The sequence below is a fragment of the Garra rufa genome, chromosome 15 (genome assembly GCF_049309525.1).
Source record: "Garra rufa chromosome 15, GarRuf1.0, whole genome shotgun sequence".
Classification (NCBI taxonomy): Eukaryota; Metazoa; Chordata; class Actinopteri; order Cypriniformes; family Cyprinidae; genus Garra; species Garra rufa.
Window position 1 is genome coordinate 7622203 of NC_133375.1, and position 15074 is coordinate 7637276.

Below are 15074 nucleotides of genomic sequence, written 5' to 3' on the forward strand. Positions count from 1 at the left end.
GTTCCACGAAGAACCTTTCAAGGTTATTTTAAAGTCAATAAAGGTTATTTAGATTTTTTAAATGTTCTTCAAAATGGTTATTTTAGGAACTGTTCACTGAAAGATTCTTCGGGGAACCAAAAATGGTTCTTCAATTTTTAATATCACGTTGTCATGCATTTATGCTGTTTGTTTGTTTTTCTCACAGAGAACATTGGGGAGGATCAGGAACAGAAAACAAGCTGGCTCATTTAAAGATGGTTTGTTATTCAACATTATTCAACAGATTTTTGTATATTGTGGATAATATAGTGTACTCTATAGTATCATCCATCCATACAAGCTGATAGTGTTTCAGATAAACTTTCCAAGTTTGTCTTGATAAATAGTTTGTACCTGGAAAAACAAACTAACTAATAAGTCCCATTAGTTAACATAATTGAATCTGGTAAAGAATACATGAATAATAATAATAAAAAACCATAAAAATAAACAGTGTCACGTGTCATGTTAATGATTTTAATGATTCATGTTTCAGACTATGAATCCGTCCAGTTGAAGGATATCAAACATGGTTTTAGAACAGATATTTTCAGTTGTCACACATCTCTTTTAAAGTCTTAAATCTTAGTGTAATTCTCAGTTGTTTAGTATATGATAGTTTTCCCTCTGTGATTGTTTACTAAGTTAAGTGTTCAGGTTTAAAAAGTTGTGGAATCCTATTGTAAAGTGTTACCAGTGCCGTTTTAATCCCAGTAATTAAATTTTGGGGTAAAGTGAGATGGATTGTTATTCCCTCAAAGATCATTGTAGAATCTCCAAAGCCTGAAACTGATACCATTTAAACTACAGCAGGTTGAAAGTTGTTCTTCATCTTCTTATAGAGCCACGGTTTTACCAGGAGATCAAGGAGCGAGGTCTGAACGCCAGCAGCCTGAGCACAGAGGAGGATGAGTTCTCGCCGACCGAGCAACCGGAGGAGGATCAGGGCATTGTGGTGAAGAACTACAGAGCAGCGTACATGACATGGAGCCAACTACCACAGGTGATGAGGACCAAATCCCTGCTGAAGATAAATCGCTTGATTCTTAAATCAAGATACTTTTACTAAAAAGCAAAAAGATGCAATATATTTAGTCTTGTTTCCTGGTGAAAAAAAATCTAAATTAAGTGGGTTCTGCTTAAAATAAGTCAAAACCAGCTAGTGGGTTACAAAAAATAATCTTGTTGTCAAAGTACTTTACTTACCCCATTGGCAGATAACTTGTTTAAACAAAATTCACTTAATTTAGATTTTTTTTCCCTTTAGGAAACAAGACTAAATATCTTATGTCGTTTTGTTTATCTAGTAAATGCATTTTAAGAATTGATTTAGGACTGTTTAGATATTTTGACTAGAAACAAGACAAAAATACTAAGACTAAAGCCTTTTTTTTTTTTTTGCTGCAGTGTGTTGTTGAAACCTCTGTAAGAGGAGTAATGTCAGAGCTGTGAATACTGCAAAAAATGCTTTTCTTTGTCTTGTTTCCAGCCACAATATCAAAAAATTCTTAAAGAAGGATTTTCTAGACGAGTAAAATTTTTTTTTCAAATGTCAAAATTAAGTGAGTTGTTGCTTAGAACAGGCAAAATAATCTGCCAATGAGGTAAGAAAAAATCGTATTTCAAACAGAAAACAAGATTTTTTTTTTTTACCCCATTCGCAGATTATTTTGCTTGTTTCAAGCAAAAACACACTTAATTTTTAGTTTTTTCTGAAAACAAGAAAATAGTTTTTACTCATCTAGAAAATCCTTCTTGATTTAAGAATTTTTAGATATTTTGGCTGGAAACAAGACATAAAGTGTAAGTAAGAAAAGCATTTTTTGCTGTGAAATACTGCTGTTAACAAAAAATTTGGAGACTTAACCAATGTTATGGATTGTTTCAATTTAGGACATGGATGTAGTGCATTTATTACATGTAATTATTAATTTAAATGAAAAAAAATATGCTTATCTTTATAATGAGTGTTGCTGATTCCTAATAAGCACATTTATTGTTTTATTTAAACATAGGTGAAAGATTTGGGCATATTGGATGTCATCTCCCCTGAAGAACGCAAAAGACAAGAAGTGAGTAATTGAAAAAAAAATGCTTATCAAGGCTGTTTTGTTGATCAAAAAAGTAATATTGTGAAATAATATTCCAATTAAAAATAATATTTATATTTTAAAATTTTATTATGTTTAATATTTTTAAAATGTATTTACACTGCAAAAAATGCTTTAAATGTCTTTAAATGTCTTTTTTGTTAAAATATCTAAAAATTCTTAAATCAAGAAGGATTTTCTAGACGAGTAAAAATAATTTTCTTGTTTTCAGAAAAAACAGGTCAATCAAGTGAGTTTTTGCTTAGAACAAGCAAAATAATCTGCTAATTGGCAAAAAAATCTTGTTTCAAACAGAACATTATTTTTCTTACCCTTATTGACAGATTATTTTGCTTGTTTCAAGCAAAAACACACTTAATTTTGAGGAGGTTTTTTTTTTCTGAAAACAAGACAATCATTTTTATTAGTCTAGAAAATCCTTCTTGATTTAAGAATTTTTAGATATTTTGGCTGGAAGCAAGACAAAAAAAAAGTAAGAAAAGCTTTTTTTGCAATGTATTATGTAAAACTCAAGTCTTTTTCTAATATGTTAATTTGCTGCTAAGTTATTAATAACAGTTGTTATTAGCAGCATATCAGTATGATTTCTGAAGGTGACGCTGCCGTAATAGCTACTGAAAATTTTGCTTGCATCACAGGAATAAATAACATTTTAAAATATATTCAAATAGCAAAGTTATTGTACATTATTTTGGATGTTAATTAATGCGGTAAACTGCACCTGAGGAACTCACCCATGCATTCAGTAAATATTGCTAAAAAAGTGTAATTAGTTTTGGGAAGCTCAAACTGCAAACGATTGCCAAATTACAAAAAGCTTGGATGTTTTGTGGTTCAATGCGGTTCCTGAAGGACATTTTGGATGTTTCCTTTCTTTATTAATAAGCTAATTGCCAGTTCAGGTGTGTTAAAACTAAAAAAAGGTGAACTGTTGAGGGTCTTCAGGAATCATGCAAGGAGTTTTAAGTGTATCCAAATGTTTAAGAGCCAATATGTCAGAGTGACTCTAGTAAATGAAGTCTTTTCATGTAGTCAGTGTCAGACGGCTGTAGTGTTGATATGAGTGCACTCAAACGACTGTGTAAATACTAAAGTTCACTTTGTGCACACTCCCACATGGACACACCCAGACATCTGACTCTTACCTGATCATTTGTTCCACCTGCTGCTTTAAATGAGGCTGTATTGTGGATTTTCATAGAAAGGCCATTCATTCTCAAAGCTTCTTTGTGCCAGGAACATAAAAAGCTTGTCTTAGAATTCATAATTTCCACAAATGAAGTCTTTGTTAGAAGAGAAAATATCTCTGATAGTTCCTTAAGATAAACTGTGTAAGACATCATATGGTTTGAGTCATCCTATGTGTGATTTCATCGTCCACTGGGTGAAGATCACAAGTGTGACACTTAGAAAATTAATGGCACACTTCTCCTTAAGCCACATGACTTGAGGTGCATTCAAGCACAAATAGGGTGGAACCAGTTACGTGCCAAAGATTAGTTGTTTAAATGACTAACTTTATGTTTGAGAAATGGTAATGCTTGCATAAGCATGCACCTGTAACAGAACTACACATTAGCACATTCTTAACTCTTAGACAACCATTGACCAGGCAACGTTCTGTTCATCTTCGTCTTGGTTTCACAAAGTTCTTAAAGTCACATTCAAGTTTCTTCTGTTTGATGCACAACAAGTGACATTATATCTCTGATGTTTTTGCAGGCCATCTTTGAAATCATCACGTCAGAATATTCCTACCAGCACAGTTTAAGCATCCTGGTGTCTCATTTTAAGGACAGTGCGGATTTGAAAAAGACCATGACTGCCACAGAACACCATCACCTGTTCTCCAACATATCTGTCATCCAGGACGTCAGCAAACGGTACAAACTTTAACTCATTTTCCGGAACAAACCGTACAAAGATCCTCTTATGTTCTACATTCTAAAATGGATCGTCAACCCTTGACAAATGACGATGTTGATGTAATTTCAACTAAAACAGGGCGGAAAATATATAGCATATATATGTGTCAAAAAAGCCTCTGTTGCCAGCTATTTTGACAACAATGGCTGTGTGTTGAGTTATTTTCAGAGGACAGTAAATCTATACTGCTATACAAGCTGCACATTGACTACTCTAAAATATATCCAAGTTTCATTTCTATAGTAATGTCCCTTGAGAAGATGTTGCTGAAATGTGAGGGGTGTACTCACTTTTATGAGATACTGTATGTCCCACCACCTTTTTAAATAGCGTTTTGTTTATAATACAGCTTGGGCCAGAGCCATTTAGCTCCGTAAAGCTGCATCTGACAGTGTATGACAGCCACAATCTCATCTATAAGTTATACAGTTCTGTGTAGAATTCAAATGGGTTCGATACCTTTTATGGCCTGTGCCGTCTCTCGTCCTTGAAAGTTCTTATTTATTTTTTGCAAAAAGTTTTCTGGAAAAAGTTCCCTTTTATTCCCTCCTGTCCACTAATGTGATATTTCACTAACACTTCGTAGCCTATGCATACTAGCTTGCTTGATTTACATTAGTTATAGACTAATAGAGAGAGACTATTAGTTATGCACATTTCTCTTGAAATTCTGTGAAATGGATGTAAACATTGTAACCTTGGTAAGCAGAGTATAACTCTTGCTGATACCTGAAATAAAATAAAATTTGCCTAAATATTTTTTTTATAAACAAACTTCATTATGCATGAAAGGACAGAACTTTGTGAATGATGTGTGATCCAGTTTTGCAGAAATCAGTACAGAAATGTATGGTGTCTCAAGTGGTGGTCACAAAAGACTTTGAGCACACAATTTCTTTTGACACAGCAAGAGTGACTCTAAAAAGACTCTGCATCATCTTTTTTAAAAACATTAACTCAACATATGACAAATAATCTGTAAAATGTAGACGTATGTGGTCTACTCCACTTTCTGCAGTAATACAAACCTGCAGCTTCAAAGTTTGTGTTCTTTTCAGCTAAGAGCCTACACCGCAATTAATCTTCTATTCTTCTATCTGCCCTGTAGGAAAAACAAAACTATTTTTCCCCCCAAACATCTTTTATTACGTTTTATCGCCATCATGACTTCAACTCAGTAACAAGAACTCAATAACGCAAAGTTGATAGATTAAAAAAAAAAACTATCAAAACTGATTGGCTAACAGGCAGCTAACGCTATTTTTCTCCTACATGTTCCTTTTTATTCTTTCATGTTTACTGAAGGCAAATCTGAATGATGCACCATTTTAACTTTAATCAACAAGGAATTGATCATGATGACACCCTTACCTTAATGCAGAAAACTGAGAAAAGTCTCTGATCCAATGCTGATTCTGCTGCAGGCAGCTCATGTGCATGAGTGTTAAAGGGATAGTTCACCCAAAAATGAAAATTTGATGTTTATCTGCTTACCCCCAGGGGATCCAAGATGTAGGTGACTTTGTTTCCTCAGTAGAACACAAACAAAGATTTTTAGCTGAAACTGGTGCAGTATGTCATCCATATAATGGGAGTAGATGGGCACCAGACCTTTAAAAGTTAAAAAAAAAAAACAGGCACAGACAAATCCAAGGTATCAAAGGTAAAAAATGATGTAAATACTGTTCATTTTCTCACAAAAACCGATCGATTCGTGTCTTAGGACATCAATATATCGTCACGAGCCACAGGGTATGATTTGGATTTGTCTGTGCATGTTTTTTTTTTTTTTACTTTTAAAGGTCTGGTGCCCATCCACTCCCATTATATGGCTGACATACTGCAGCAGTTTTAGCTAAAAATCTCCGTTTGTGTTCTACTGAGGAAACAGTAAGTCACCTACATCTTGGATCCCCTGGGGGTAAGCAGATAAACATCAAATTTTCATTTTTGGGTGAACTATCCCTTTAAGGTTGGGGGAGGGGTGTGTCTGAACTAAACCTGCACCTGGATAAAGAGGGTGATTGGCACAAAGTATTTTATGTATTTTGAAAATACAAAATACTCATCTTAAATGTATTTAAATAACAAATTACATTAGATTTTTCCCAAAGGCTTTACAATACAAAATAGTATTTTGTATTTCAAATACGTATTTTAAATACATTTATATAAAATACTGCCCATCCCTGTATATATATATTACTCCAGTCTTCAGTGTCACATGATCCTTCAGAAATCATTCTAATATATCACCCTGGATCACAAAACCTGTCATAAGGGTATTTTTTTTTTAAATTGAGATTTATCTGAAAGCTAGCTTTTTTTTACTATTTGAAAATCTGCAATCTAAGGTTGCACAAAAAAAAAAAAAAAATCTAAATATTGAGAAAAGCACCTTCAAAGTTGTCCAAATTAAGTTCTTAGCAATGCATATTACTAATTAAAAATTAAGTTTTGATATATTTACGGTAGGAAATTTACAAAATGTCTTTTAACATGATCTTTACTTAATATCCTAATGGTTTTTGGCATAAATGCAAAATCTATAATTTTGACCCATACGATGTATTGTTGGCTATTACTACAAATGTGCCTTGCTGCCTATGTCTTGTTTTATGGTCCAGGGTCACACATGCTGATTTGCTGTTCAAGAAATATTATTAATATTATTATTATTAATATTTATTTTTAATATTTAATATTTAAATGTTAAATACATCTTTTTAGGATTCTTTAATGTGTAGAAAGCATTTATAATGTTGCTTTGCAACAATTTGTATCGTGAAAAGCGCTATACAAATAAACTTGAATTAAATAAATGGTGTTCTTCTGAACTTTCTAGTCATCAAAGAAACCGGAAAAATTCTACCCAGCTGTTTTCAACAAAATAATAATAATGTTTTTTCAACAGCAAATCAGAATATTAGAATGATTTCTGAAGTATTATGTGACTAGAGTAATGATGCTAAAAATTTAGCATTGAAATCACAGAAATATATTACATTTTTAAAATATATTCGAATAGAAAACAGTTATTTTAAATGGTAGAAATATTTAAATATATATATTTTTTTAAATCTTAGTGTTCAAAAACATTTGACTGGAAGTGTACATATGTATAAATGGAAAAGAATGGAGTGCAAAATGTAGTGTTTTTAAGTTTAAGTTTTTGTTTATGCAAATCAAGAGATTTCTATAATAGTCTGACTTAATTGCGTTGATTTGCTCATGTCACTTTCAACAGTGACAGTCAGACTATTGCAAGTTTAATCATGTATCAGCTACAAACAAACAAATTTATCAGCCAACTGGCCAGGGTTGCCAGGTCTGCGTAACAAACTCAGCCTAACGACAAAAACCTAGCCCAATTGCTTTCTGGGGGAAATTGGCTTTACAAATGACTTCAAAATCACAGTCCAGGAGGGTGGGGGCTTCTCGGTCTAAATTTTGTTCCAGGGTTCGCTTCAACCAATGGACTAATAAAAAAACCCCGCAGCTACAGTATAGACTTGGCAACACTGCAACTGGCCAGTAATTACACTTTATTTACTCAGTACTTGAAGTCATTTGGTACTTGATGAGTGCTAGTCTACATCATGCATGACTGCTGTAGATAGAAAACTACTGTATTAGTGTATCATTAATAGTGGAAATATGGGTTTAGCTCCTTTCTGAGCCAGTTTTCTAATACGGGTAATTAAAAAGCTGGATGCAGGATCGTGCAGGAGCTTCCAGCAGTCGTGACTGCACTATCTGCACTGCTGGACGTGTTCAGACTCGCTGGTTAAACTGGTTAAGCAACTTGCCGCTGCCTGGATTCATGTTTCACTAAAAAGGGTCGTTCACACATTTACAATGAAACTTTATACCTGTTTCCCAGAAACTGGGTAGATTATGTGTGATTCTTCTGGGTATGTGAGATATTAAGTGCTGTTGCTCTGAAATAGACGGAGGTGAAGTGGTTTCATTATATGCTAAAGCTTTCAGAACATGTTGTGTCATGAGGTTTGGTCTTGTTTATGAAGCAAGCACACTAAATTGGATTGTGGGAGTGAGGCCTTCCAGTCTGGGAGTTGCCGTTAGGGCTGGGAAATAACAGACTCAGAATGTTCTGTTGATAGGAGCTTATGGAGAAAGTCTCTTGCATATAGCTTGAGGTAAAATGAATCTTTGCATTTGTTACCTAAAGAGTATTTGCAGGACTGAAAAATAGATTAATTAGTGAAGCTGTGGTGTTAAAGTTGACTCAAGGTGAAACTGCAGAGTTAGAGGAAATCCATTCTTCTCAAACTAAGGCTGAACTGATTTCTAAAATAGAAACCAAGACCATTTCTAATTTATTGTTCAAAACAATCAACAGTGTGTGACACCATAGTGACAGTCCAGAAAATTATAGATATGATGCATGCCTTTAATTTAATGCATCACCTTATTTGAAATGCTGGGGAGTTTCCATAAAGGGTAAACAAAAAATGAGCAGCAGAGAGTTACTTAATGCTTTTGCGCCTCCTGGTGGTCATGTTCCAGTCAGATGGTGATGTTCATCCTAGTATTTAATTTTGTCAACTGCCTAAAGGAAATATGCAAATGCATTTCCAACGTAATGGTTATTTAACATTAAGTATTATTTTTAAATGTGGGATTATTTAGACGATTTTTGTACACCCTTTCTAATGTTTCTTAGGTTTTTTGAGCATCTGGATGCACGCCACCAAAAATACCCTGTGATCCAAGACATCAGTGATATAGTGAAGATATATGCGACTCAACATTTCGAGCCATATATTGTGTACTGCTCCAATGAGACCTTCCAGCAAAGAACGCTACAGAAACTACAGTAAGCACAAAGCACCATATAACATAATGAACGGATGCTAACAAACAGTGCTTGATAGGAATTCCGTGTGACTTCATTTCTGTGTTTTAGGTCAAGTAACACTGCGTTTCGAGAAACTCTGAAGCGGATTGAAGTCAGTGAAGCGTGTGGAGGTTTGCCTATGATCTCCTTCCTCATCTTACCCATGCAGAGAATTACTCGTCTGCCACTTCTTCTGGATGTAAGAGAGACAATCCTACTATTAACCACAGATTTACAATGAACATCCAAGTCATTCAACCTGGACTTCAAGCTCTTTTGGGAGTGGAATGAGTTGAAAAAAAAATATACAACTAGTAAACCCTACTGCAAGTTTGGAATAATTACGATGATTTATTTATTTATTTAATTTGAAACATTTTATGCTTATTGAGTCTAACTATTTATTTGATCAAAATATAGAAAAAATACTGTGAAATATTACAATTTAAAATCGCTGTTTTCTATTTTCAGCATCATTACTCCAATCTTCAAAGTCACATGATCCTCAGAGATATTCTGAATTGCTGCTCAATTATTATTAATGTCTAATCATTTATTATAATGGCTCTTATTATTATCAGTGTTAAAAACTGTTGTGCCGCTTAAAAATTTTGTGGAAACCATGACTGCCCTTTAAGGTGAGGCACTGCAGGTGAATAGGGTAAAAAATAACTATAGTTTTCCCCTTACTTACTTAGTTGATTGATTAGATTGATAATTGCAAACATTTTGTGTGTTACAAGTTTGCCAAAATGTTAGGTTTAAATATGCAAATGAGGCATTATTTAATGAAATATGTGCTAATTTGCATACATTTCTAGTACAAAAATCTAAACACTGGATGAAGTCAGTTTCAAATTATTATTATTATTATTTTTTTTTTTTGACATATTAGAATTACAGAGGGAATTTTGGGTATCTCATTTTGTCACTCCATAATTCAGAAAATACTTCAAACAGCAAAAGGCAGAAAACAATATATTTTTACAGTTTTTTGCGGAATAAAATGTTGTATAAAATCAAGCTAATCATATATGAACAAACCCCTTTGTAAAACCCTTAGGATATAGACAGGAATAAAAATGTACAGTTTGGTGTGTGTAAGTGCTACTGAAGTGGAGATTTATGGCTCAGTGTAGGAGGAAAAAACTCATTTTTTGAGAAAACAGCCTTTAAAAATATGTATTGTAATTGAAAACTATTGACACAAATAGATAAAGTGCTATTAAAGAAACACTTAACAGTTGGATGTTTTCTTTCCACTAATGAAAAAAAAACCACTATGAATAACCAAAAAGCCCAAAATGTCAATCTTTACAGGTGCATGAAAAAACTGTCTTTGCCTTCAGTGTCTCGCCTTAAAAGATTGACGTTTTTTTTTTTATTAGTACATTTATTCAGCAAGAATGCAATATATTGATCAAACATCAATATAAAGTAAAGAAATGAGCAAAGTCATTTGTAATGCTACAAAAGATGTCTATTTCAAATAATTACTGTTCAATAAAGTAATCATCAGAGGATCCTGAAAAAAGGTACCTCCATTTCCATAGAAATAAGTAGCAAGAACTGTTTTCATCATTGATAATTAGCACCATTATTAATAATTAAACAGCAATAATATATGCTAATAAATGAGCATCAGAATTGAGCAGCAAATCAGCATATTGCAATGATTTCTGAGGGATCGTGTGACACTGAAGACTGGAGTAATGCTGACAATAGAAAAATAGTATTTCACAATACTATTGTATTTACTGTATTTTAACCAAATAAATGCAGACTTGAAAACATGAAAGAGACTTCCAAAATTTAGATGGGTAGTGTAGCTGAAGAAATGGTTTATAAACAATCTTTTGTGGATTTTGTTATTTTTGTTTTGACAATTTACATAAGCATGATTTTATAGATGCTAAATGAGGTGTGTAATCAGTGTTTGCCTTGTAATGTATATTGTCATTCACATGTTGCTGCAGATAATGCTTTTATCAAAGCCTGTTGTAGAGTAAATATGTTTGCATTGCAGGCATTATTGCATAATGACTGTGCAGTCAACACTGATGATTACAACTGTAATTATATGCAAAAGTACAAGGAGCAGAGCATCAGTTAAAACAAGTTCATATAGAATTTTAATATGCAATCCAATTAAAATAACAGGAAAATCTGATGCTCATCTGGTGATTACGTGGATATTCACCCACGCTTAACTTTAAAGCACATGACAGCATAACACACTTGCCTGTAGTTTTCCAGTGAATCTAAGGATCTTGACTAGCTGGTTCAGGTGTGTTTGATCTGTTCTAAACTGGTAGATCTTGATCTGAAACATTACACCTTTTACTGAAATTGTTTTGTCTTTCCATATCTACGCAGACCATCTGTCAGAAGACCCCTAAAGAGAAAGCTGAATACTTTGCTGCCTGTTGGGCTTTTAAAGCTATTAGTAAGGTACACTGCTGCTCAATATACATCAACTAGGGATGTGTAAATCTACACCTTTTCAAAACGAGTTGAGCTGGTTGTCTGGATGGTTACTCGGCAAGTATGTCGGTTTCTGCAAAATTAATAACGAAAGTGTTTTGTGGCGCACAACTATTATAGTTAAACAAAACCTTAGAGGTTAAGGAATGATATATCCTTTTTAGAAGCTACAATTTACACAACATATATAATGTACAGTACGCAACTTGCTTTCCCTATACGACGAAGTTTTGAGTTGCCTAAAATATGACAGAGCTCTTGAATGTTTTTCAGAAATGTTTTAGTAGTTAAAACTCTGGCTTTCACTGAAGCAGCTGATTTAAATGGTTTTCTCCCTTTACTCTTGTCAGTTGGTGAAGCGCTGTAATGATGGAGCGCGGACGATGGAGCGGACTGAGCAAATGTACACCATCCAAAAACAGATGGAATTCGGCAAAATTAAGGTACTCATTTTTGTAGGTCGCTGATAAAGGAAACGCAGTTAAAAGAAAGCAATTCACATTTCTGACCCAGATGAGGCCTAGTTTTAGGTATTTTTCCATAAGAAAATAAAATTTGCATTTACTGTGAATAAATTAGTTATTAAATTACTAATTGAATAAATTGGTTTACTTATCTGTAATGTAATCTGCTTCCCACGATTTGTTAGCCATAATCCTCTGGGTATGTTTCAAATGTTTAATTGTCATTTGGCATTTGTATTGCATTAGTAGCAACACTGTCAGAATAAAAGGTACAAAAGCTGTCACTGGGGCCTTTTTCAAAAGGTACACCTTTGTATCTAAATGATGCAAATTGGTACAGTGCATCCGGAAAGTATTTACAGAACTTTTTGGTATGTTTACAGCCTTATTCCAAAATGGATGAAATTATTTTCCTCAAAATTCCACAAACAAGACCCTATGATGACACTGTAAACAAAGTTTGTTTGAAATCTTTGTAAATTAAAAAAAAAAAAAAAAAAAAAAAAAAAAAAACACATGTACATAAAATTTCACAGCATTTGCTTAAAATCTTTGTTGAAGCACCATTGGCACTGATTACAGCCTCAAGTGTTTTTGAGTATGATGCTACTAGCTTGGCACATCTATTTTTGGCCAGTTTCTCCCATTCTTCTTTGCAGTACCTCTCATGCTCCATTAGGTTGGATGGGGAGTGTCGATGCACAGCCATTTTCAGATCTTTCCAGAGATGTTCAATCAGGTTCAAGTCTGGGCTCTGGCTGGGCCATTAAAGAACATTCACAGAGTTGTCCCATAGCCACTCCTTGGTCATCTTGGCTGTGTGCTTAGGGCCGTTGTCAAGTCAAGTCAAGATTATTTATACAGCGCTTTTTACAATACAAGTTGTGTCAAAGTAACCTCACAGTATTAAAATAATAAAGTAAAATGTCAATAATAATGCAAGAGTTCCATATCTCAACAAAGTCAAATTGGGGAGGACTCATCTGGTTCCCATGGCCTTGTGCCGGTGGCCGTTTAGGGTAGGAGTTCTTTCTTGATGATCTGTCTCTGGGGCTCATCTAGTTGACATGGTATCCGCTGTAGGTGTTGATCCACCATCTGCTCTTGGTTTGGACTGGATCCGGGGGACTGCAGTGACCATCTGATCTGGATACGGACTGGATCTGGTGGCTACGGTGACCTGGGAATAAGAAACAAACAGACTAATATTAATGTAGATGCAAGAGTTCCAAGTTGCCACAAAATCAGATCGGAGAGGACTCATCTGGTTTTCGCTGTCTTGCGTCGATGGCCGTCTAGGTGATGAGGTCTTCACCAGTGGTGGACAGTAACGAAGTAGTTGTACTTCGTTACTGTACTTAAGTAAATTTTTCAAGTATCTGTACTTTACTGGAGTAGTTTTATTTTGAGTAACTTTTACTTTTACTTCACTACATTCCAAGGCATAAGATCGTACTTTTTACTTCACTACATTTCAAAAACATGTCGTTACTCCTTATAATATATTACGTGTTCCGAGACGCAGAAGCGGTGTCTGATTAATGAACAAACTGATTCTTTTCAATCGGTTCGCAAATCGCAACAAACGATTCATTCACGAATTGGACTGATCCATTTGCAGCTGTTCTCGAGTCGACAACTTATTGATTCAAATGAGCCGTTTAGAGCGAGTCTCCCGTCAACTGGATTCACAAACAAGAACCGGGAGATCATGTGAGCGTGTGCGCGAGTGATGCTGCCAAAAGTAAGTTATAATGTCGCATTTTAGGATTAATTATTGTATCTGTCAGTTGTTTGCAAACTAAATCTGCTGTAGAGGGTGATATAGGCTATTTAAGCCCTCTGAAATGCTTGAATGCAGACACATTAACATCATTGTCTCTTTTTAGGTCAAAAAACATTAAAACAACGGATTAAATAAAATAACTCATGCCCGTTCATATTCCTCGCTGCTGTAACATTAACAGTTTTATTAAAATACTACGAATGTATCCTTATGTGACGTCTGTTTTTAAATAGTTTATTAACGGTATACTTTTTTTATATTGTTCGGATCAACTAGTAGACAGATGTTTATACAAATGTTTATTCAACCATACTGAAAATAAGTAAATATAGCTGATGCTAACTTCCTAACAAACAAGCTTGCTGGTGCTAAGTTGAGGTAATTTTCAGATATGAAGTCCACATATTTATAATCAACCACAGTTTACATCTGAGGGAAAAACAAAAGATGTGATGTTCAGAACATGGTACAGAACTACAGTAATTATCAAAGTGGAAAGTAAAGCCCTCTGGGGCATTTGGCCAGGAGTGTTTTTACACAGACAATGTTTGAGAAAAAATTATTAAATTTTTCTTCTTAACTTCAGGCCTTATTCTCCTATCATTTATAACTGTGCCGTTCTGCAAAATAACAAGCTTTAAAAATTACACCTTTTCTTACTGGTTGAAATGAGATGGTCAAATCAGTTTTCTCTCAGGTACATGGCAATGTAAGCTTCACAGTGAACATCACTCTTGTCAACGTAGTCCATATCAACAGCACTTGACTCCATGTAGGCTAGTGATTATTTTGGGAAAATCCAAGGCTTTTTGAACAGTAGGATGTATAAAAAAAAATAAATAAATATATATATATATATATATATATATATATATATGCTAATATAAAATTAAATTAAGTAACCTTTATAAAATATCAGAATAGTTCAGTACTTTTTTACTTAAGTACACAAAAAATGTATTACTTTTGTACTTTCACTCAAGTAAAATTGAAAAAGGAGTACTTTTACTTTTACTGGAGTAATATTCTATTACACGTATCTGTACTTTTACTCAAGTACTTGATTTGTGTACTTCGTCCACCACTGGTCTTCACTGATGATCTGTCTTTGATGTGGTCTGTGCTGACATTCAGGGCTGTAGAGGATATCTCTGGGTGCTGATGGGTACGGACTAGATCCGGGAGACTGCAGTGACGTCTGATCTGGATACAGGTGGCTACGGTGACCTCGGAGTAAGAAGGAAAGATACTAATATTAGCGTAGATGCCATTCTTCTTCTGATGCAACGAGTACATCAGGTGTTATAGGAAGTGTCCCTGGTTCCGGTTGACCTAAATAATGCAGCCTAACAATCCTTTAACGGGTTTGGATTATGAAATGTATTAAGTGTAGGCCAGGTTAAAGAGATGGGTCTTTAATC

The 15074-nt window shown here is 34.3% G+C and overlaps 1 protein-coding gene across 1 annotated transcript in view; it reads left to right on the plus strand.

The window, feature by feature from the left end:
* arhgef16 (Rho guanine nucleotide exchange factor (GEF) 16) overlaps positions 1 to 15074 on the plus strand; it is a 29386-nt gene that overhangs the window by 4976 nt on the left and 9336 nt on the right. Inside the window, exons 3-10 of the mRNA XM_073818653.1 lie at positions 188 to 239; positions 864 to 1024; positions 2037 to 2093; positions 3855 to 4015; positions 8746 to 8898; positions 8989 to 9118; positions 11296 to 11370; positions 11754 to 11846. Coding sequence (XP_073674754.1) covers positions 188 to 239; positions 864 to 1024; positions 2037 to 2093; positions 3855 to 4015; positions 8746 to 8898; positions 8989 to 9118; positions 11296 to 11370; positions 11754 to 11846 — 882 coding nt within the window. The remainder of the gene's footprint in view (positions 1 to 187; positions 240 to 863; positions 1025 to 2036; positions 2094 to 3854; positions 4016 to 8745; positions 8899 to 8988; positions 9119 to 11295; positions 11371 to 11753; positions 11847 to 15074) is intronic.